The sequence below is a fragment of the Caenorhabditis remanei genome, chromosome III (genome assembly GCF_010183535.1).
Source record: "Caenorhabditis remanei strain PX506 chromosome III, whole genome shotgun sequence".
Taxonomy (NCBI): Eukaryota; Metazoa; Nematoda; class Chromadorea; order Rhabditida; family Rhabditidae; genus Caenorhabditis; species Caenorhabditis remanei.
Window position 1 is genome coordinate 12,549,370 of NC_071330.1, and position 23,549 is coordinate 12,572,918.

The window sequence follows — 23,549 nt, forward strand, 5'->3', positions numbered from 1 at the left end:
AAAGTTTATGGAGAATCTAAATAAATATTTTGTTCGTGGCCTAGGAAACCAGGTTTTGGGATTCTAGGTCACAAAGAAGTGAATGACGTTGTGGGCCTAGATAAAAATTTCAGCAAAAAGTGTTTGATCTAGGTGGGTAGATCAAAAAACGCACCCGGTGAAAAATCGATTTCAGTCATCTTTTTAAATGTTCTTTTCGTTTTTTGTGCTCATTTCCGGCCGATTTTAGTCGATTTCTGGCTGTTTTTTGCCCATTTTCACTTATTCTTTTTCGTCTCCTCCGTTGTCTTCTGGGAATTTTTGGTGCGCGCTCTTTGCGTAAGCACTTCCACACACAGAGGTCTTGTAGTCGTTCACAGAGAATTCAGTCATCTCACAATTTCTTCTCATTTCCTTTTTCCCAGGGTGCTCCACCGATTAAAATCGATTATTGATTAAAAATCGGTGAAAATACTCGAAAAATTCCGGAGAATTCTGTCGGTTTTAAATTAAACATAAAAACGATTTCCTTCGGTTTTCACCGGTGAAGCAACCGATTAAACCGATTTTTCTTCGATTTTCTCGATTTTTACTGATTTTTTCGGTCTTTTCTGAAATTTTAAACTCTACTGATGTTTGTAAAAATCGGTAAAAATCGAAAAAATCAAAGAAAAATCAGTTTCTTCACCGGTGAAAACCGAGAGAAATTGGGTTTTTTTTCAAACATTTTCGAAGAAAATCGATTATCACCAATTTTTGTTCGGTTTTATTCCGGTTTTTGTTTTTGAAAACCGGTGGAATTCAACCGGGGGAAGAAACGATTTTCACGTTTTCAATTTTCTTTTTTCTTCGATTTAATCTTCCTTTGAGCACCCTGCTCTTTCCCTATCTCTATTCCATTGCGCCTTTATTTTCACAGTTTTTTCCTTGATTCCTTGTCGTGAACTCATTCTTCTCATTCCCCCTTTCCCTATCTCTATTCCATTATTGTTTTGCAGGTGTCCGATGTCATCATCCTCCGAGTCGACAATCTACGTCGGCAACCTGCCACCAGATGTGCGTGAGAAAGAAGTCGAAAACCTATTCCACAAGTACGGAGACATTCGAAACGTCGAAGTGAAGACACGTCACGGCGAGACGCACTCGTTTGCATTCGTTCAATTCGACTCGCATCGTGACGCAAAAGAAGCCGTCCGCTCTCGTGACGGATACGATTTCGATGGAAAACGTCTTCGTGTCGAGTTTCCACGTGGCACGGGTCCACGTGGTCCGGGTGGACGACCGATGAGAGATTCAGGAGGATTCAGAGGAGATGAAGGATTCAGAGGAAGAGATGGAGGATTCAGAGATGGAGGCAGAGGAGGTGGATTCAGAGGAGATGGAGGAGGCAGAGGAGGTGGATTCAGAGGAGATGGAGGAGACAGAGGAGGATTCAGAAGAGACTCAGGTCGTCAGGGTGGTCCATTGCGTCGAAGCGATTATCGATTGATTGTCGAAGGACTTCCACCGAGTGGATCGTGGCAAGACGTCAAAGATCATTTGAGAGAGGCCGGCGATATTTGTTATGCGAATGTTGAGAATGGACGCGGAATTGTGGAATTCACGAGAGCTGAGGACATGCACAAGGCTATTCGCAAGTTTGATGATACCAAGCTCAAATCTCATAAGGTAATTACTTAATTACCTGACCAATTAACCAATTATCTTTCCAGGGAGAAACCGCCTATATCCGTGTGAAAGAGGACACTCGCTCGTCCAGAAGTCGTTCTCCAAAAACTTCTCGACGTCGCTCTCGCTCCAACACTTACTCCAGAAGTCGTTCTCCAGTTTCTCGTCGTCGTCGTTCCGAATCGAGATCTCCACGTCGTCGTTCCGAATCTCCCCGTCGTCGTTCCGAATCTCCACGTCGTCGTGTCTCCAGAAGTCGTTCACCTGAATCGTCTCCTCGTCGTCGTGACGCTTCACCGGATGCTTCTCCACGTGATTATTCGCGTGATGATTGATAATTCTCTCATTATTTTTGATTTTATTTGGTTTTTTGAAAAGGATTGGAATACACTTTTTGGGTTTTGGAATATTTTGTTTTGTTGTGGGTTGGATGAGGGAAGTTTCAGATCGATAATCTAGCAGCCCCTAAGATTCTCTAAACTTTGAGGCTTAAATCTCTTCAAACTGCCTGAAACCGGCAAAGTTACAGATTTTCGAAAAATTTCGAAAATTCAGATCTCCTAGGTTTCCCCTCGAAAGTACAAGCGTCTTTAAATTTTGGTACTGTAGTTTTGGCGCCAAATCATAAATTGGAGCTACAGTACTTTTTGACTAATTCTTAAAGCTAGTTTAGTCGATTTGAAGCATTTTGAGCCGAAAATCATTCAAAAATGTCAAAAATTGAGGAAGTTACAGATTTTCGAAGAATTTCAAAATTTTACTTTTTTATTTTTGGCAAGGTACAGTAAGAATGGTGGCAAGAAAATGGTTGAAAACTACAGTAATTACAGAAAAATTACAGTAAGACCAACAAGATAAAATTAACTACAGTACTACGAGGAATATTAAAGCATTAGAATGAACTTGAAAGAAAATATATACAGTAAGACAAGAGAATTGTAGCTACAGTACCCTTTCAGAGGACTACCGTAATCTCCACTCGTCTTCCTCCAAAATCAGCACTCCGGGGTTACTGTTCGACACTCTTACAGTATACCCCTTCCACTTCCTTCTCAAAATTCTCTCTCTTATCCGAGAGACATTTCGAGTTTTCGAGTTATGACCCACCCCGGTCTCCAACTTGATCACTCCGCTTGATCTCTGTCGGATTTCTGTCTCAACGAAACGGATTGCTCCGTGGAGAGTCATCCAATGGAGATCCAGATAGTTGGCACCTTTCGGGTGGACTCGATTCCATTCGACGATTGTTTCGTCGATTTGGTCGTTGAGAAGGTGCCAGTCCTTCATCGGTGTTGTCCTCTTTTGGGCCTGCAAAAAATAATTTCATAAGGTAGGAAGGTGACGAGAAATGTGAAAAATGCAAAAAGATTCTGGAGGTATGGGGAATTGAACCCCAGCCCTCTCCCATGCTAAGGGAGCGCCTACTTTGAAAAGGCGTCACTATGTCCCCTGTAGACCGATTCGGGTAAAATTTTGATGTTATAGTTCAAAACTAGGGTTTCATTTTTACAGTTGACAACTTTTTTATAGGAACCCTTCTTGAAAAGTTATGAGGTTTACAAAACGGTTGGATTTTGACTGTGGGAGCAAACTGGCAAATTTCAATCGACCGTAACTTTGCAGGGAGGGAACATACAAATAAACTGTCAATTACAAAAATGAATAGCTAGTTTTGAAGTAAAACATATTAAAATTTGGGGTAAAGTGGACCACAGGTTGGTCCGTAGGGCACTTTCAAAGTTGGTGAACATTCTGGGCAGTTAGTTTTCTCGAGTTTAGCGCAAAACTTGAAAATTTTATACCTGAAGGGTATATGGTTGGAAAGCTAGTTTTGTGAGGATTTTGAATATGTTTTTATATTTTGTCTAGCTTAAGAATCCGCCGAGGTACAAGACTTTGAAGAGAAAGGGGTGCGTAACTTGACCCCTCCTGACAACAGAAGAATTCTGATTACGGAGTTAGAATCCGTAGGTTTTCAGCTATTTAGAAATATATTTCAAAAACCTCAATAGTGAAAAAAACTAACATGAAGTGCCTGGACCTTCCTTCTGACGTCCTCCTTCATTGCCTTCTGGGCGGCGTTCTCGAGGATAAGTTGCATTCTGAAAATTGGGGAATTTTGTGAAAACTTCAATTTTATAGAAAAACTTAAAGACGAAAGCAACAAAAAACACCAACCTTTAATCAAGGTTACAATGAAAATGAGTCAATTGTAGACCCTGTTATGGGGGTAGGCGTTCCCATCCTGTTTTGAGAAGGTTTCTATGGGAAAATTGGAGCATATCTGAATCAAACCATCTGCTTGTCAGTGACCTTATTCATCCCGGCTATTTGATCATGAATCTGAAAATGTGAAGATCAACATTTGTCGGTATGTGTCAGGATGTCCGTCGTCTGAAAAAAGGAGTATTGGATTTGTATTTGATTTTGTCGGTGTCTCAGGATGTCCGTCACCTTAAGTTCTAAAATATTACTGTAAAAGAAAATGCTAAAGATTACTATGAGCCCTTGCATAGCCCTGCCGATTTGAACAATTTCCCAGGATTATGTGAAAAATTGAAATTGGTGAATTTTTTGAACATGTTTTGCATTTGTTGCAAAAAATTCGAATTTTCGACTATTTTTTCAGATTTCGATTAATAGTCGAATGTACATAGGGTTTCCGACTATTTTTGAAGATAATTGAAAAAATTGTGTAAATTTTTTGAATCCGGGTTGACCGGAACGCGGACAACAGAGTTGCGCGGAATTCCGACTTCCGACTTCTGGGCTGTTTTTCACTTTCTTCAGCCATAAACTAATTTTCCACTGATTTTCGCGAATTTTATGTATTTTTTCTAGGAGTTTTTGAATCTATGCGAAAAAATCTACTTCCGACTTCCGACTTCCGACTTCCAACTTCCTACTTCCGGGCGTTTTTTCACTTCCGACTTCCGACTTCCGTTTTCAAAATTTTACTTCCGACTTCCGACTTCCGTTTTAGAAAAAATCACTTCCGCGCAACTCTGGCGGACAATGTTATGGTAGTTGCGAAATGGCACGGAGCAAAGTTTCAAGACGTCTCGATTTCGAAATGTCCCAACCTCCCCCCCCCCCAACTTCCACGTGACCCTCTCCCCATAACATTCATTTTCCCGCCGTGACACCCTACCTACAGTAAGCCATCTTCCAAAAAACTTTAAAACATGTTCATTCCCACCACGTCTTCAAATATTCTTTAAAAGTTGACAATTAATCAAATTAGTCGACAATAATGATAAAGTTAATTATCATTATAAGTCTGCTGACTATAAGTGAGTTGTGGCGGGCGAAGTGACCGGGACGTTCTGCAACTAATTTACAGATCATGCATACCAAACAACGGAAACTTCAGAGGAAACTACGGTTGCTGCAGCAGTGAATACTGATAGTGATGTGACTACTGTGAGTGGTGAAGGTGAGTGGCCCTAGAAGAAATGTCGCGTCGTAGAAATTTTCTTTAATTTCAGCTTCGGAAATTCGGACAACTATCGAGATGAATCATGATAGAATCACCGAAGGCCCAACCAAATGGATTCGGACAACTGGCGAAATGGATCATATCACCGGAGCCACCGAAGAGCCCGTTTCCACAACAACCGGAGAGACAGTAGCAACGAAAACGACCGAAGAAATTGCAACGACAACGATTGAGCAGCCGAACGTATTCAAAACTGATAGTGAGTTTAATAAATTCTTTTAGATAGGAGTTTCTTGAATCGAGGATCCCCTTTCTTCTAAATAGTTGATGTAACTCTTCAGGGGGCTGAGCTATCAAAAACTTGTCAACTAGAAAAATGATCAGCGTAAAAAGTTCTATTTGAAACGTTTTTCAAATACAAAATGCCTTAAACCAGTGCAGAGATACAGTTCTCCAAAGATCGGGGAGTCTAGAAAATAAGGGGACACTAGAGGAATAGTCGATGAGATTGGGAGTACTGTAACTTTAGAAAAGGCGGAACTATCAAAAAGTTGTCAACTAGAAAAATGATCAGCAGGACATTCTCTATCAGTTTCATTTCTAAAATTTAAAATATCTTAAACCGGTGCGGAGATACACCTCTTCAAAGATGCTTCCTTCCTAGAACCCTCCACAATCAGAAGTATCAGCACGACACGCTTTTTACAACCACGCTCTACCGAAACCCAAGAAAATTGCGTGCGAAATTGAGAGACTCAGAGAAAAAAACATTTTTCAAGGGCGTTTCGGTTGGGCGCAGTTGTCGAAACTTTGCCGAGCTAATAATCTATTTTCATATTCAAAAATTGGAGGAGAACAGCCAAAAAATACTGAGAATACAAAAGACCAAGGTGCTGTTGCTGAAAGTGAGAGAACAGAATTGGAGAATTTATTGAAAGAGGATAAAGAGAAAGATGCGGCGAATCATGGATCGAATCGATTTGGTTTGGGAAGTCTGGCGATGGGTTTTGTGATGTAGGAGATTTACGCTCTAATGACAAAACTATAACTACATTTTTTAGATTTCAACTTGCCAATCATCTTCTGGTCGTCTGATTGGATCATGGTGAAACAACGTCGATTATTGAAACTTTTTGTTCTTTGAACAGTTCTTAATATGAATTTTTTTGGATCGTTCTGTGCCTATGTTTATCCGGATGTCCACTTACCGTTACATACAAAACATGCAAACAGAAAACTAATTTGAACTATGTAAAAAATTATCGGACATTTCAAAACCATTAGCTTAAAAACCGAGACACTTGGAAACCGGGACATCTCAATAACAGAACTGCGCTAGTTTTGAAACGATACATTTTGAAACTGGACATTTCATCGTTTAAAACCGTGCAGATCAGATTTTTGACTCGAAATTTCACCCCGATTTCAATCAAGACAATTAGGATCCCGTCGTGATGCCATTTCCAAAATGGCAGTTCTGAAATGTCCATTTTTGAAACGTCAAAGCTACCAACAATCCCGGAGCCATGTTAGCACGGCACGCGTCTTTACAACCGCGCTCTACCGTAACGATAGAAAATTATGTGCGAAATCTTCAAGTGAGTCTGTCTGGCGCGTCTGAGGCGCGCCTTAAATTTCCACTTGTCACCCTCGCCCTACTACAGTAACCCGTGTCCTTGCCCTTGTTCTAAATGTCAACTATTCATTTTGACTATTAGTTCTAACAAAATTTTCTTTTGTTGCTAGTGATACAATGAAACTACTAGACATTGCACTGTTATTGGCACTAAGTGAGTTTAACAGTTGGCAGAAGGGATGGGCGGTACTGAATAGGCGGTTTTGATATGTCCGGTTTCGAAACCAGAGACATCTATTAGCATGGAACGGTTCTTACAACCACGCTCTACCGAAACCGAAAAAAATTGTGTGCGAAATAGAGAGACTCAGAGAAAAAGAGACATTTTTCAAGAGAATTTCGGTGGAGCGCAGTTGTAACAACTGTGCCGAGCTAATAGGTAGAAAGACAGTTTTAAAAGGCAGTTTCGAAACGCTCATTTGTAAATCTCAATATTCTTTCAGCTCTAGGCTCCGCCTACTCTCAACAACAACGACCCAACACAAATTCTGGAGATCATGAAAGCTCAAAGAGTAAGTTGACATCTCTAGCTACTCATCATAACTCTCTCTCCTTGATTTCAGAACAAGACCACGCCTCCGTTGGTAATCAATACTTTCACTCTCAATATCTAAGTGGACCTTATAACGGTTAGTCTATTAGCTCGACACAGTTCTTACAACTGCGCTCCATCGGAACGCCCTTGAGAAATGTCTCTTTTTCTCTGAGTCTCTCAATTTCGCACACAATTTCATCGGTTTCGGTGGAGCGCGGTTGTAAGACGCGTGCCATGGTTATAACTTCTCTTCCAAATGAATCAATCAATAACTATCCAATTTTCAGGTCTCCCATATGGATACAACCTGAGCGATCTGTCATTTGCCAACGGAATCTCTGTCCCTCAGAGTGAGTTCTAATCATTATTCCGATTTCCGACGCTCTTCAAACATTACTATTTTCAGATCAGGGCGTCGATTCCATCATCCAGAAACTGTCTGCGGCCGCCCGTGTTGTCTCTGCCCTATCACTCCAGAATGGTCTATCGGATGAATCGATTCCAGTAGATGACGTCATTGCTGAACTTCTTAACATCGGATCTGCTGATTTGAAGGGATTGGAGACGTTTGACAAGAAAAAGGTCGATGAATTCGTGGATACGATTAATGGTGTAGCTTTGGACAAGGATGCAAACTTGTTGGAGGAAGGACTGAAATATTTTTATCGGATTAGGACGATTTGGAAGGACATCGGTGGATCGAACGGACTGAACAAACTGCCGGATGGTGCCACGTATAAGGAATTGGATGATGTGAAAAAGATAGATATCACACCGTTGACCTCACTGTCTCTGGACCCGTCCATCACACAACTTTCCAAGTTTTCTACGCTTAGTGACAACGATATCGGATCTTTGAAGTCAGCACTATTAAAAACATTATCGGCAATAACTAAAATGGGAACATCTATCGATTATTCTAAAATCATTGGAATTTTGGATCGTTTAAAACCACTTCGATCTCTCACTGAAATGGTCGGCTTCTACAATGGAAAACACGAGTTCAGAAAAGCTTTTTTGATGAAAGCAGAAGTTGACAAAACAGTGTCTAATCTCGCCAAACTGAAACCTCTGACGTCCACATCTGAATCTGATTCATATGTCAATTCAATGAACTCAATCATCACTTCCCGATTGTATCATAACTCTCTGGTCCGACGTTATACAGCTGGTTTCATGAATGGATTCAAGGATTTGGAAATGCTGAGTAAGGATATCAAAGATCAATGGCTGCTGACCCAAATCAACCCTTCTATTGATATCAAAGGAGTGGAATCTCTCGTTCAGTTGAAAAGTCCAATGGCGGATTTAGACAAGAAATGGTCTGAGGTATTGTTGTTACTACTAAACGAAAAATTATCTTCCCTATTCCTAGGTATCTACGGAAAATGTATATTCCTCTGTCAAACGACTCGCGTATGCCCGTAGTCTTCTGAATGCTCAAACAACGAATGTGATGACCAAGGATAACTTGGAAACCATGTTGGAATCAATTCAGAATTGTAAAAAAGCTAATAAAGAAGATGGTGTGACTGATAAACTGAAACTGATTTCCACGAACGCTGAAGTTCTCAACAGAAAGCTGTCTACACTCAATTCGATCTGCTCGTCCGCAAAGAAGAACCAGATGGAACAGTCGATCAACAGTTTATCGAAGAAAACATCACCTGACAATGTTCGTTCCCTTCTCCAATTCTTCCAAGGACTAAAATCTCAAATCAACATCGTAACAAGTGGACCTGCTTTCAAAGATATTAATATGATGTCTTCCGATACCTCGTTCGTAACTGATTTCCTGTCAAATGGTTACACGAAACCCTATGTTGAGTCGTTCGATGCTTTGCAAAAATTAGGTGTTGAGTTTGAGGAAGTGGCTCAAGCAGCGATGGCTTCTATCGAGATTCGTGAAATCAAAAACGATGCGAACTTATTGAAGAATGTCAAATCGGTGACAACATCTCTATCGGAGTCATCAGGTCATCTGGCTGCTCTTCGAAAACTGGTGGCTTCGTTGAAAGGAGATGAAAAGGGTGGAAAGAATGAACAATTGAAAGACTTGCCCAAGTTATCGAAGTCGTTCGGAGAAGCTGTAAACGCTCTGGTTTTGGCAAAGAAAACTTCCGAGCAGGATGCTGAACTCAAATTGTTTGCAAAAAATGGAATCGCTATTGAATCTGGAGCCGAAACTGCAAACAATCCTCCATTTTTTGAAAAGTTCAAAAAACAATGGGGAGACTTTCATGAGACAACAAGTGAAATTATATCGACGCAGATTCGGAGTGGTGAATGGATAAGTAAAATGAAAGTTGCCGAAAGTCCAAAGCTATTGGATTTCGCCACAATCTTCACTGGCCTGGAAACAATTAATGACGTGGATTTGAAGTCGGACTCTCGATTGTCCGCTATTGCTCTATTTGGGACGATCCCACCAGTTCCAGAGTTGAAAGATGTTCTTCCCGAATTCAAGAAGTCCCTCCTGACACTTTCAAAACTCGATCTGAAATTCAGTCGATTCCACTCGTCAGTCAATCAGATGCCGGATACTCTGAAGCAATTGTCCGTGGTATTGGGATCAAGTCCATCGGGAGCAAATACAGTACCTCCAGTTATGGTTGCAAAAGACGAATCAGATTCAGAGTAAGTGATTATTCTTTTTTGCTAATAATAATTTATCAATTTTCCAGTATGAATATGGTTATGATCGTTGGTGGCGGAGTGTTTGGTTTCTTCATCATCTGTGTAATTGTTCTCTACGTAGTCTTGTTCTGCAAAAGAAACGATAAAAAGTGGAAGATTTGGTGGGATAGGATGACATGTGGATGCTTCAAGAAGAAGAAGAATAATAATAAAACGGTCACTGCGAAAGCAAGTAAGTGAATTCAACCTCTAGATTATAACGGAGTTGACATCCGGGGGCGAGTTTGCTCCGCGTGGTCTAGTGGATAGCACTGATGACTAGAAAACTGAGGACGGGGGTTCGGTTCCCTGTCTCTCCAACACTGTTTTGTTTTATGCTATTTGCTCGACACAGTTCATACAACTGCGCTCCAGCGAAATCCTCTTGAAAATAGTTTCTTTTTCTCTGAGTCTCTCAATTTCGCACACTATTTTCTTCGCTTTCGGTAGAGCGTGGTTGTACTAAACGTGCAGTGCTAATACCAGTATCCCCTGTTTCTTGGAACATGCGATTCATACTAAAAATCAATAAATTTTCAGAAGAACTACCTGATCTCCATCCTCTACGAGATGAACAAAAGAAAGTAGACGATAAGAAGAAACGGAAAGAATCAAAACTGACCCCACTCGACGAGGTATCTGCACGAGAAATCGATAATAAGGAAGTACCTGACAAAGTTACTAAAGGCGCTGACAAAACTAATGGAGCAGCAAAGAAATCTGGATCCAAAGGTGTTAAAAAGGTTACTGAGAAGACAGCGAAAGCACCAACTAAAAAATCAGTGAGACCTGTAGCACCGTCCGTTGATAATGATGTCATGCCTCCACCGGTGGGACCAGCCGAAAGCGAACGCGAACCCAGTTATGCCTTCCAAGTACCACTACCTTATGACCAACCGGAACATGTAAGTTTTCTGGATATCAATCATCGATAACACTAATGTTCTCAAACTTTCTAGGACTATAGACCACAACATGAAGGCTGTATCGATGGACCAGACGACACAAAGGATGATGCCCCGTCGGAAATCTTCGATAAATCAAAACGTGCCCCTGGCGGACTTGACCCTCGTAGCTGGCTTCCTGCCTTCTACCGTTGGTTGAGATCCCGGTTCTCTCGTACGGAGTCAAGCAGTTCTTCGACAACCAATGAAACGGAGAGTTCTTCTACCAGCGATGCAGCGGAGAGTTCTACTAAACCCAACGAAACGGAGAGTGGTTGGAGTCCCTTAGTGCCTGATGATGCGATAACAAGTGAATCCTCGATAAGCGTTTACTCTACTCGTAGTAATGATGATGATGATGAGCCAAGAAATTTTATTAATGTTGATAATAATGATCAAATTTTGGTGATCAATTGAAATTAATTGGAAAAATTGTGAAATACTTGTGACCTGTGTCTTTATGCTTTGAATAAACATGTTTTATTGATTAAAAGTGTTCGAAAAGTGTAATTAATTTTTCTTTCCTCAACAATAACAGTTTCTTCTCTTATAAGCCAAAAATGTTCCACAATTCGGACAGTTGTGTCGGACATCTTTGACTCCAGACCAGCAAAGCAGAAAGAGAAGTGGAAGTAAGAAGAGAAAGAGAGCTAGAATAAAGATGGTACTCCAACATGAACCTGTCACATATTTCGTTTTTGTGGTGACATTTCTCTGAAAATCGGTGAATGGTTAGAGGCGGGATCGAAAGGGTGGGGACTATTTTCAAAGTTTTCGAAATTTTCATATATGTTTAAACGCAGAATAGATGGGACAATCCTCTTGGAGATATGTTTGAAACCCAGCACCTCGAAATCCTTCTTGTGTTTTTTATTTTAACTTCTCTTCAAGATAATTTTCAATTGTTCCATAAATTTTGCGTCTATAAAAATATCAGACACACTTCAAAAATGATTCCATTCCCCTTTATCTGAATCTGAAAAGGTTACAGTAGTTTCAAAAATAGTTTGAACTCACATTAAACCATACTTGTCACGGGCCGGGCCGAAATCAGGAAAAATCTCGGCCCGGCCCGGCCCGGCCCGGCCCGTGGCCCGGCCCGGCCCGCTCGGCCCGCTTTGAAACATTTTTTCAAAACATTTTGAGTTTTTGAACTTTTTTTTGGAAATTTTTGGAAATTTTTTGAAAAAAGTATAGTTTTCGAATAAACATTCAAAATTGAATCAAAATGTGAATATGTATGATAATTTAAGCATTTTTACTGTCTTTTTTCGAAAAATTTCAAAAAAAAATTGGTAAAAATGGGTACCCATTTTTGAATCCGGGCCGCCGGGCCGGGCCGGGCCAAGAGAAATTTCGGCCCGGGCCGGGCCGACGGGCCGAGCCGGGCCGGCCCGATTTTTGACAAGTATGCATTAAACAAATTCGGGTGTATACTTTTTTTGTTGTTCAGAGTGTGATGTCCAGTTTCGAAATTAACTGGAATCGGAAATGGAATCATATTGAAACATTATCGGGTGTAAGGATGGAGATAATAAGAATTCAACTCACTGATAAGATGTTTTAAAAGAACAAAAGGCACTATATGTAAACATAGAAAAAAGAAGAAAATTAGTTTCTAAGGACATCGCGATTAAAAAATCAACAAATGGAAAATGTAGTGGAAATTTTTGAGATAACAAGGTGTGGGTATTTGAATTCTGCAAAATTACAGTAATCTGGACTAGCGTAGTTCCCGTGGTGGGACCGACTCAATTCGAAGAAAACACTAGACATGATTATTCTCATTTTTCAAGCCTTTAGTAGTGAATCAGTATTTTTTCTTTTCTAATGAACATTTGTAGTTGACAATTTTTTTGAAAATTCACAGTCAATAAATACAGAAATCTGCAAAATTCCACTACATTAATAAGCGTAATTAATGATTAAAGTGTGTTCAAAAAGAGAAATTAATTGCCGCTTCCTCCACACATTCTTCTCTTATAAGCCAACAAGGATCCACAATTCGGACAGTGATGTCTGACATCTTTGACTCCAGACCAGCAAAGGAGAAAGAGGAGTGGAAGTATTAGGAAAACGATGGCTAGTATCATGACAATACTCCAACATCCGCCAGGCACGTATTTCGTTCGGGTAGTGACATTGGTCTGGAAATCGGTAAACATGTAGCGATATTTTTGAATTCAGTATACTCAATCGATATGGGTAGTCAACCCCTCATATTGAATTTTTTTGAATTTCGCGGCAGTTCTAGCCAAACCAGAAAGTTTTCATACTCAATAGAAATGTCTTATTACGCTGAATCTAAAAATGTAACTTTTTTTTGAATTTCCGTGAAAATTGAGCTAATTACAGTAGGTTTGTCTCTAGCAACAGCGCAGAGAAGCCAAACTCCGCCCAAGCTCTCAAAATTCTCAGTTTTATGTAATGATTATAATTTTTTGAACCGTCTCAATGAGTTGAGTCTTAAAAAATGATTCATTTTCCATGAAAACTTCAAAAAATATCTAGTCACCTTACAAATCGGACAGTACTCCACATACGGTTTGTCATAAGGAACTATTTTGAATTGAGTCGTTAGAATAACCGGGACAAGGACAACTGCTTGTTGAGTATGTATCTGTTGTCCCGGTTGAGTTTGTACCGGATTTCCACCGACTGCAGCAGAATATGGGGGTGGGGCCGAGTCCATTGGAGCGTGTTTGTTGGGTCTGGAAGGATAACTGTAAGGAAATTGATTAAAAACATTGAGAATACATATTTTTAACCTCGACACTGATCTTACAACTGTGCTCCACCGAAATGTATGAAATCTTTTTCTCTGCATCTCTTAACTTCGCACACAATTTTCTTCGGTTTCGGTAGAACGCGGTTGTCAGAAGCTTGTCGTGCTAATACGTGAATGAAATGTTAAATTTTCGAGTTTTATTAGGTTTTTCAAGGTTTAAAACAGAAAATGTCTTTAAAAAATAAAAAATGTGATGCAATTCCAGTTTCTGATGTCAACTTTCGAAATGTATTGAAATTAAAAATTGAAATATATAGAAATTTTTTGCTGGAAAGGAGGGGGGTTATAAGAATTCCCCTTACTGATAAGAGGTATAAAAAGAACGAGAGGGCAGTACGTGCATACTTAGAAAAGGGAAAGAAATACCTAGACTCTATCAGTTTTTTAGAGTATTTCGAAAAGTTTTTTACTCGATTTGCAAAGTTTCGTGAAAACTAGTTAGAAATTCAATTTCTGATTGTCCAGATACTGTAAGAATGAATAATTTAATTCGCGTTCAAATTGTGTCCGCGAAATCCATTTCTGGTGGCCTATGTAGAATACAAAAATTTAGCCACCAGATCCAAATATTTGAAATCAGTTTGTTTAGAGCTTTCAAATGATTAAACTTGAAAAATACGTTTTTTTTACCTCCGTCGCTTAGAAATCTAAAACTCGGCCACCAAACTAATTTCTTTAGATTCAACTCGTCGAGAGCGTTCAGAAAAGTATAATCACGACCCGATTCGATGAATGTTGGGTACCACCACGAATTTACGGTATGCGCCTTTAAACTGGATTACTGTAGTTTTTGTGGTGGGACCCAAATAAAAGCAAACCTGTTCATGATTATACTTTTCTTAAAGCTCTTGACGAGATGAATTTGAATATTTAAAAATCGGACAATTTTACTGATTACAAAAAGTTTCAGATTAGTTTCTGATTACAAAATGTCTCGTTGAGACCTTTTAGAAAAATACAATCATGCCATAGCAGGGTCCTACCACCAGGCTTGTTCAAAACCGGAAATCGGAATTTCCGATTTTTCCGATTTTCCGACTTTTTTCGGAAAATTTTTCCGATGGAAAATTTTCCGATTTTTTTTTTCGGAAAATTTTTCCGTATGGAAATTTTCCGAATTGTTTTTTCGGAAAATTTTTTCGAATATTTCCGAAAAATTGATTTTTTGAGGTACTGAAAAAAAAACAAAACATTCGGTTGATGGGTTTTGACTATCAGAATAGCGGGCCTGACAATTACATGTTATTTTTTTTGGTTACTCTCTATATTCCTTGATTTTAGACCCGAATAAGTCGTTTTTGTCATTTTCCGAAATTTTCCGGGTTTTCCGAAAAAAATTCGGAAAAAAAATCCGTTTCCGATTTTCCGAAAAGGAAAATCGGAAAAAAATTTTCGTTTCCGATTTTCCGAAAAGTTTTTTCCGAACAAGCCTGCCTACCACGAAAACTACAGTAACTACAGTTCAAATGCGCATACCGTTCCTATATCTCAATCGTATTTTTTCACAAAATTTATTGACATACATATGTACCCAGAAGTTTCAACATTACAACAGAATCCCAAAAAATCAAAAGAAGAAATCGAAAAAAATTAGCATCCTCGCTTCTTGACAGCCAACAGAGTTGCACAATTTGGACAGTAATGCTTGACATCTTTCGATCCGGCACAACAGAGACAGAAGAGAATAGGCCAGCAGAAGACGAAGACTCCAATGCACAGGATGATCCACCAACACATTCCAATGCTATAAACAGTTCGAGTTGTCACGGATGTCTGGAATTCAAGAGATTAGTTTTGTGAGAGGAACAGTAACCCGTATTAAAGACGCATACCGTAGTTTTGTAGTGGGACTCAATATAGTCATGATTATACTTTTCTAAAATGTCATGACAAGCTAAATTTGAATTTCTTTAAATCTTGTCAGTTGAACTAATACTTACAAAGTTACAACGGTTTCTGTAAGAAGATTAGGTCTTTTTTTTAACTTCCTGAATTTGAAAAGTTGAAATAGAAAAAAAAAATCTGAAACAAGTCAGGAACGATTTTCCAAACGATGAGAAAGATTTGGGTCTCAAGGCGGCTTTAAAAGTTAATTGGAATTTAGTGTAATTATATTTCTTTCAGAAAAGTCTTAGTTTTCATTTAAAAAAAAACTTTAAAGTCTTCTCAGGATTCTGAACTACTTTACGGAGTTCTTCCTATTATTACGATTCAAATAAGTTTATTAATGGGTTGTTTAAGTTTGTGACAACAATTTGGACCTGATTTTTCTGACAAGAGAAGTCTTTGGAGACGCGGCTTTCAAACTATCTATAAATTTAGTTATTGGTACTTTTGACTACGGGAACTTCATTTTTGCAGTCAAAACCTGCCAAATGTCTCTGCGAGCCGAGTTATGAGCTCTCTAACTTCTCATCTGGTCAAGCTTTTTCACATGGAATTCCAAATCGACAGCATTTACGTCAGCGCGCGGTTCCATATGTGTTACCCAGCGGTTTACCTGTGCCGTAAACTATTTGCCGACTGGGAATTCCATTTGAAAAAGCTTGACTAAATAAAATAATTGAGAGCTCTAATAGATAACTCGATTCGCTGAAACATTTGGCCGGTGTTGATGACAGAAATGGACTTCCCGTAGTCGAAAGTACCCATGTATAGATCGTTCGAAAGCTGCGTCTCTAAAGACTTCACTTGTCAGAAGCCTAGAATACATGACTCTCTCTTCCTCATTGAATTTATTCTCCCTTTGTCAGTTTTTGTCCAAATTTCAAAACATTTCAAAACTCAAAATCAGCATTTCACGATCTTCCAAATGACTATAATCATGCCTAAGGCTACACAATATTTTTGTTGTTCCAAGTCCTGTCACGAAGTCTCGATGCTTCTCTATTACCAGAAACCGTCATAAAACAAACAATCAACACTCTGTCCCCATATGACTCACCTGGCATCTTGGACAGTACTCCAAGTATGGTTTATCATACTGCACGACCTTACAATGAGGAGTGACGATTACTGTAGTCGTTGTAGTCGGAGCAGGTTGAACGACGTGAGCATGAACGACTTGTGGTTGAGAAGTCACGTAGGCTGGTTGCATGTAAACTGGTTGCATCTCGACTTGAACTGGAGCAGCTCCCATTCCGACTACGGTATATGGTGGTGGGGCTGAGTCCATTTGGGCGACAGATGTCACTGGGTACACTGGTGTTGTTTCGGGTTGACCCATGGTATGGTAGGGATTTGCTGGAAAGAATTATTATTCTTGACGAACGCGACGGAGTTATGGAACACAAAATTAGAAAAAAACATAACATTTAAAAGCTTCAAATAAGTACTACCATGGAATATCGGCTTTTGAAAAAATACAGTATGCGCCTTTAAACTGGGTTACTGTAGTTATCGTGGTAAAATCCAACTTCCTCCAAGCCAGGGCAAGACTATAATTCTAAAAAGTTCTGTCACGGGGAATCTGGAAATCTTAATTTTAAAAAGTTATAGATGGTATTAGAATTAGGGTTTTTCGAAATTTTGCAAAAATCTGAAACTTTGCTAGTTTTGGTTTAATTTCAGTGATTTTTCTACTGAAATGACCGGAAAAAGAACTGGTTGTTTAGCTGATAACAAAACTATCTTTGAAATTCTATCAGCGTACAAAATCTGGTGATTTCTGAGAAGTTGTTAGCCTTTTGAATCTGAAAAATAGTATATTCAGATTCAACTCATCGTGGGCTTTCAGAAAAGTATAATCATGCCCACATTCGGTGCAAGTTAGGTCCCACCACGAAACTACGGTATGCGCCTTTAATCTGAGTTACTGTGGTTTTCGTGATCGGACCCAATTTGATCATATTTAAAAAAAAGTTTTCGCGGTGGCACCCCAGGCATGATTATACTTTTCTAAACGCTCTCGACGAGATAATTTTAGAAATTTAGTTTTCATTAAATGAAAAAGGCAAAGTTACGATAGGTTACGCAACTTTCCATAAATCGATAAATGCAACGTTTTTTATTGTTTTTAGGCTCTGACAATAGAGAAGTCATAGTGGATTTTCTTTTCAAAAACATTTCCTTTTAAGCCCTCTAGAATTGACAGTATAAGTGAGTAACTACTTAATGAATGAAATAATGAAATGAATGAATAATGTGAAATCAGTATTAAAAAGTGATGCTGAAACAGGAAAAAATCTATTTTCTTTCGCTTAACAAGAGTGAAAAAAGGAGTGACACGCTGGGAAGTGATAAGGAAAGTGAGAGCAAACATTGAGAGAGAGTATTCCTCTCTGATCACTTACTCTCTCTACTCTTATCAAGATTATCAGTGATAAGAAGCGTCATTTCAGGTGATTCATAGAAATAAAATTGATTAGAGATTGAAAAATCATCGTTTTTCGCTTTAATTCTTTCGAAATTAGTGATGAAGTTTGTGATGAACCTGGAAACACTTTCTTTTTTTATTGGGGTATTAGAAGAGAAAATATTTGTTTTTGGGTTTTTCGAAAAAAAACTTCAAAGTTGGAGATCGTTCCTTGTTATTTCACGCTTCTTACAACCGCGCTCTACTGAAACAGAAGAAAATAGTGTGCAAAATTGAGAGACATAGAGAAAAAGAGACATTTTCAAGGGCATTTCGATGGAGCGCAGTTGTAAGAACTGCGCCGAGGTTGGGGATGACACTTTGTTTTCAATTGGCAGCAGAGGTGAACGGAATACTCATTTAAAATAGCGGAAGGCGGAAGGAAAATAAAATGTCGTATTCCAAAAAACGATTCAGGCCTTATTTTGTTGTATAAAGCTCCTAAAATGGTTGAATCTGTGTTAATTTTCATTTTTTCGGTAAAAACTGATAGATTCGCTGCAAAAAAGCCTCAAAAAATATAAATAAATCCGGGTAGGCGAACCAATTTTTCAAGCTGATATTGTCTAAGCGGAAGGCGGAATTCCGTTCAACCCTGTTTGAGAGATATCTTTATTTTTAAGGGCTATTCAAATATAAGACCCGCTCTATTAGAAAATTTACAGTTCTAAAATTATGTTAACACTTTTGTAGACTACGGTGGAGAAACAAAAAATTTCATGATTTTCGTTGGGTCATGTTAAATCTGCTTTGTAAGCTCTTTACATTCTGAAAATCTATTCTTTATAACTAAATAGAGCAAAATTAGACTAGAGCTTTCTGAGATACTAGAATACTGTAATTCAATCGGTACGTGGTTCTATTAGACTGCGCTTCATATTTGAGCATCTTGTCCGTTTAGCTCCGCTGAGAATATTACAGCTATCGAATTTAAGTTAAATGCCGAACTGTTTCAAATTTTTTAATAGTTTTTCCTTGTGTCCAAACGAACCCGTCACGCTTTCCTTGTTTCTCAAGACAATTACATTCATGAAGTCAACATTTGATTTTCTTCCAACTCTGTAAAATTGATACGGCGCAATTTATTTCTTATATTCCAACTTTTTTCAATACAATATTTTAAGAAGAAAGATTTCCAGTATCCTCGTTCATCACGAATGGTCCATTTGGTTGTCCCAATCCACCGTAACACATTCCACATATACATGTCGGACTACCGGAGTTGACAGACGAGCGGCATGATCCCATTACGCATTTCTGAAGAAAAAAAACAGATTAAATGAGTCTCAGAAGTCTCAAACTAACCTTGAAACTACAAGAGTCCTGACATTTCGTCGCCAAGTCATTCTCACAATAAGTGACACCGGAGGAGGCGGAGACTTGGCGGCTCACAAATAGGAAGAAAATACAGAAAGAGAGAATGAAATATCGGTTCATCATTTAGCTTATTTTAATTTTGACCTATCGTCGCTCACTTTTTATATGAAGCAATCTGGTTTGTGCAAATAGAGATGGTCTGATACATGAGTTTGAGATTATGTTGACTTTTCCGAGCAGGTGGTCAAATTGAAATGAAGGATGGATTAGGGGTTAGCAAGTGCAGTGGTGTTGAATCGGATACAGTTTTTGGGTGAAGTTTGTCCTTATTCGTGTATGTGATCAGCATCAGAGTAAGTTGGAACTCCTAAAAATGGTTGTTAAATTTCGTTTTTTGGTGAAAACTGATTGCTGCAAAGAACCTTAAAAATATCATGAAATTCGAGAAGGCAAACAAATTTTTCAAACTGATATCCTCTTGGCGGAAGGAGAGAAAAATCTTTAAATGGAGGACGGTGGATGGCGGATTTCCACTCAACCCTGCTTCCAACTAGGTAAGCTTTGTTTCCCTGTGACTCCGGAACGTTTCGAAACCAGACATTTAGAAACCGACACATTTTGGCAGCCTTCTGACTCCAAAAAGCCGATTGCCCGTAATAATAATAATTAAAATTCGTGGTCCTTATTTAGGTCGGTATTGATCAGATTTGCAGAATCTCGGCCCATCCGGATGAAGAAACTTGCCGACCCTGATTCAAAAAATGCACAATTTTTCACAAAATGTTTCGAAATTTTTTGAATCCTACCGTAGGATTCCTACATATGTACGCTTGAGTTTTTATCGATTTTTAGAAACATATTCGATTATTCGACTAATTGAAATTTTCAAAACGTCTGAATTTTCATGAGTGCAATGAAAGGTCGCTTATCGGTTCTACAGTGCGTCCAATAATCTTAAGACACCCCCCTAAAATGAAGATTCCCAGAAAATGGGATGTGATTTGAAAAAACTGTGAATGCAGTTCGATTCAGAATCTTTGAAAACCCCTACAGACAAATTTATAGAAAAAAAGACCTATTTCTGAGAACGTGACCTCAAAAAAACACTTTTTTGGCCGTCCAAAAATGATAAGACACCCTCGATTTTTTCGATTTTTCACGGCGGAAAGTCGTGGAGTATGAGATGAGTTGGATATCTGATCATCCATTTTTGAATTTTTTTTTGTTTTTATTGTATTCCAATTATTTTCTTCTACTATGGGACACGGAGCTCCTCTCACCGCTTAGCAACAAGGTCAATTGGATGCCTGGACGAGCATTGGAACTGTTTCTGAAAGTAAGATGGCTAAGATGATAGGAAATGTGGAGAAGGCAAGTAAGAGCGGTCGGAGACTATTGCCTAATCCGTTATTATCACGCAATCTAATATGAATAATGGCTAGTTTTGTGTAAGATAAGCAATGCAACCGGAAATAACAGTACACATGTATTCAATGACCCATTTATTACGCTCTCTATCGCGGAATCCCTTGATAAAGCACCAGAAAAAGGTAAAATAAGGTGAAAATGATAAAGTTGACGGTATGACGAGCAGGTGACTGCGAGGAGTGAGTGCGGGTGTTGTCATTGATGGCGAAGGGTAAAAAGAGTGTCAATGCGCCCAAAAACCTTCGGAAAAGATGGAAAATCCATTCAATGCACTCACAACAAATACGCGCGCTCCTCCTTGCACCCGTTCGCATATACGAAACTATTCGCAACTGAATGAGTGGGTGTGGGAATCTCAGTGAGAGAGTGGAGGATTAGAGAAGTGCAGGGGAGCGCGTTTGCATATTTACTTTGCGAGGGTATTTGAATTATAATTAATTGTTAATCAATATAAAATAAGCCTGATAACAGGAAATAAAGGAGAATAATAACAAGGTGAGTAGAACAGAGAGTAACGAAGGTTCTGAAGGTCCTAGTTTTGTGGGCAAAACCTTAGGGGGCCTTCAGATGACCTTCAAGTTGGCAACTGAGAACATTCTCTGGTAAAGTTGACAACACTCCCGGGGGGGAGGGGGCGACGGATTCTTAGCGTCTGCGCTAGCGTCAGTGATATGCACGTAGTTGATGGGCATGCTCTTGGCTTTGCGAGAGAGGTATTCTCTGACGCGTCCCGTCGGCAACTCGGCAAAATCATCTTCTGCAGCTTCATCTGGTATGATCCTTTGGGGATCTTGATAGATACTCTCGTCTTCTACTCCATTCCCGAGGAGTTCGAAGTCCTCGTAGTCTGGCTCACCAGGTTCTCCGATACTTTCAAGTTTATCGGTTATTGGGTTCAGTGGTAGATTTGATTCTGGTAAGTTGTACTCAGCTGCAGCAATATTTGGCAAGTCATTTGTAGGGAATAGCTCGGGGGCGTATCTCATGTCGGGATCTTCGAGAATTGCGGGTGTTGGCAACTCAAATGAGTTGTTGTCCTCTGCTTGATCAGCTTGCTTAACCGCCTGTATAGATGGGTGGTTCAGTGGATTTAGTTCAAGCGGGATCAGCTGACAGACTGCACGTGAGTACAACTTGCCTTTCACCTTGACAATCGCTGAGCGAATTTGTCCATCTCTTTTAGATCTTTCGACTTCAGTGATAATGCCTAGTGGACATTTATGCCTTTTAACCAACTTGGTAACAACGATGACCACCTGACCCACTTCAGGTTTGATGAGCGAACAACGCTTCTTTTTGTGCATGTTTTCTCTCAGATGGAGCAAGTATCCTGTCGACCATAACTTCCACATTCGTTCCGTAGCTGCTTCCATCTTATCTAGATGTGCTCGAACTGCTGCCTCAGTACTTCTTGGAGGTACATTGGGGTCTTCAGATTCGGCTGGAATTTCAGTTAGGACTCCTGGGTTTATGAATTCGAAGGGTCTCAGTGCGACCATGTCTCCTGGAGATCTGGCGTGTGGGATCAGAGGGCGGTTGTTGACCATTGATTGAGCTCTTGACACGACATATTGAAGCGAATAGTAGTCATACATTCGTGCCCCACACTCTTTGGTGATCTGGGTTTTCACGAGTTTTACCACTCTTTCGTAGATACCGCCTTGCCATGGAGCGAGAGGTGTGATGAACTTGAAGTTGATCAGTTCTCTGGCGAGGTACTCGACGAGTGATTGACTATAATCTGCATTCTTAATGTCTTGGTTGATGATCTCACCGCTCAACTTAAACGTGGATGCGTTGTCCGAATAGATACTCTTTGGCACTCCGACTTCTCCGAAGATCATTATGAGTGTTTGGATGTATCTGTAGGCTGTTCCATCTGGAACAACTTTGGGGACTGCTCCGCGGGTGTTGAGACAGGTGTAGATAAGGACGTACGCTTGTTTGGCTGATCTGCCATCGTCTCGGTACATTACATGATTGGTCCTAGGTAGTCTAGTGCTACCTTTGAGAACGGTTCCGATGGAGTAGTACGGCATTTAGGGAGATTTTTAGTGTATGGATAGTTGAAAGGGAAATTGTTCACTTTCTGACACTCGACACATTCTCTGATGATATTTTTTAGGATGCCTCCAAGTTTGGGAATCCAATACTTGGTCCGGATTGCGGATACTGAATACGTCTCTGGTAGATGACCATTTATTTCATGTGTCTCTCGAGCGATTAGCTGAGCCAGCGGATGTCGATTGTGGATGAAGATGGGCTCACCGGCTTCCTGTGGAAGTACTGGAGATTCCATTCTTCTGTGCACTCGACGTATTCCTTGTGTGTCAATTTTGAACTCAAGGTCGGTTGGGTATTTGCAGTCAAGTGCTTCACAGTCCATATAATGCTCTGTGATTATGAGCAGTCGAGCTACCTTTGCTCTGTGGAGCGGGCAATCCGATTTGGTGAACTGTTTCATCACTTGACTTTTCCCATGACTTGTTTTTCAGTGGGATGCTGAATGAGCACAGAATCTGTACGACTATTCTAGTCAGGTTGGTTAGAGATTTTGTTGCGTAGAACGGAATGAACGATCCTTTTCGAGTGACTCTGATGTCAGTGGTCATCACTGTATCGGATGGAGTCTGAGCTTCTTTGTTGGCCGCGGGTGTTGTCACTTTCTTTTTTCTTTCCATAAGCGGCTTTCTTGCCTTTCTTGGTCTCTGGATCAATGATCTCTGAGTAGACCAATTCTCTGAATTCCGCTGGGCAAGTGACGTTCCCTTGGATCATGCATGGC

General features: G+C 39.7%; 7 protein-coding genes across 7 annotated transcripts; 3 read left to right on the forward strand and 4 right to left on the reverse strand.

Moving 5' to 3' along the window:
* Window positions 1-984: 984 nt before the first annotated feature.
* GCK72_011036 (uncharacterized protein) lies at window positions 985-1,982 on the forward strand (the record flags this gene model as incomplete). The annotated part of the gene is made up of 2 exons (XM_003111704.2): window positions 985-1,647; window positions 1,692-1,982. 2 exons carry the CDS (start codon window positions 985-987, stop codon window positions 1,980-1,982), a joined length of 954 nt encoding a protein of 317 aa, XP_003111752.2.
* GCK72_011037 (uncharacterized protein) lies at window positions 1,672-3,748 on the reverse strand (the record flags this gene model as incomplete). Its single annotated transcript, XM_053728173.1, has 3 exons — window positions 1,672-2,112; window positions 2,755-2,955; window positions 3,674-3,748. The coding sequence occupies 3 exons, from the start codon at window positions 3,746-3,748 to the stop codon at window positions 1,672-1,674; spliced, it is 717 nt and encodes a 238-aa protein (XP_053587750.1).
* Window positions 3,749-4,900: 1,152 nt separating this feature from the next.
* Window positions 4,901-6,181, forward strand: GCK72_011038 (uncharacterized protein; the record flags this gene model as incomplete). The annotated part of the gene is made up of 5 exons (XM_053728174.1): window positions 4,901-4,940; window positions 4,991-5,083; window positions 5,136-5,345; window positions 5,866-6,100; window positions 6,148-6,181. 5 exons carry the CDS (start codon window positions 4,901-4,903, stop codon window positions 6,179-6,181), a joined length of 612 nt encoding a protein of 203 aa, XP_053587751.1.
* A 658-nt stretch (window positions 6,182-6,839) lies between these two features.
* GCK72_011039 (uncharacterized protein) lies at window positions 6,840-11,294 on the forward strand (the record flags this gene model as incomplete). The annotated part of the gene is made up of 9 exons (XM_053728175.1): window positions 6,840-6,876; window positions 7,166-7,234; window positions 7,286-7,351; window positions 7,545-7,607; window positions 7,664-8,586; window positions 8,633-9,894; window positions 9,942-10,126; window positions 10,474-10,838; window positions 10,893-11,294. 9 exons carry the CDS (start codon window positions 6,840-6,842, stop codon window positions 11,292-11,294), a joined length of 3,372 nt encoding a protein of 1,123 aa, XP_053587752.1.
* A 1,532-nt stretch (window positions 11,295-12,826) lies between these two features.
* Window positions 12,827-13,569, reverse strand: GCK72_011040 (uncharacterized protein; the record flags this gene model as incomplete). The annotated part of the gene is made up of 2 exons (XM_003111513.2): window positions 12,827-13,024; window positions 13,393-13,569. 2 exons carry the CDS (start codon window positions 13,567-13,569, stop codon window positions 12,827-12,829), a joined length of 375 nt encoding a protein of 124 aa, XP_003111561.2.
* Window positions 13,570-15,255: 1,686 nt separating this feature from the next.
* Window positions 15,256-16,891, reverse strand: GCK72_011041 (uncharacterized protein; the record flags this gene model as incomplete). Its single annotated transcript, XM_003111604.2, has 2 exons — window positions 15,256-15,438; window positions 16,610-16,891. The coding sequence occupies 2 exons, from the start codon at window positions 16,889-16,891 to the stop codon at window positions 15,256-15,258; spliced, it is 465 nt and encodes a 154-aa protein (XP_003111652.2).
* Window positions 16,892-19,138: 2,247 nt separating this feature from the next.
* Window positions 19,139-19,459, reverse strand: GCK72_011042 (uncharacterized protein; the record flags this gene model as incomplete). Its single annotated transcript, XM_003111481.2, has 2 exons — window positions 19,139-19,276; window positions 19,325-19,459. 2 exons carry the CDS (start codon window positions 19,457-19,459, stop codon window positions 19,139-19,141), a joined length of 273 nt encoding a protein of 90 aa, XP_003111529.2.
* Between the last annotated feature and the right edge of the window lie 4,090 nt (window positions 19,460-23,549).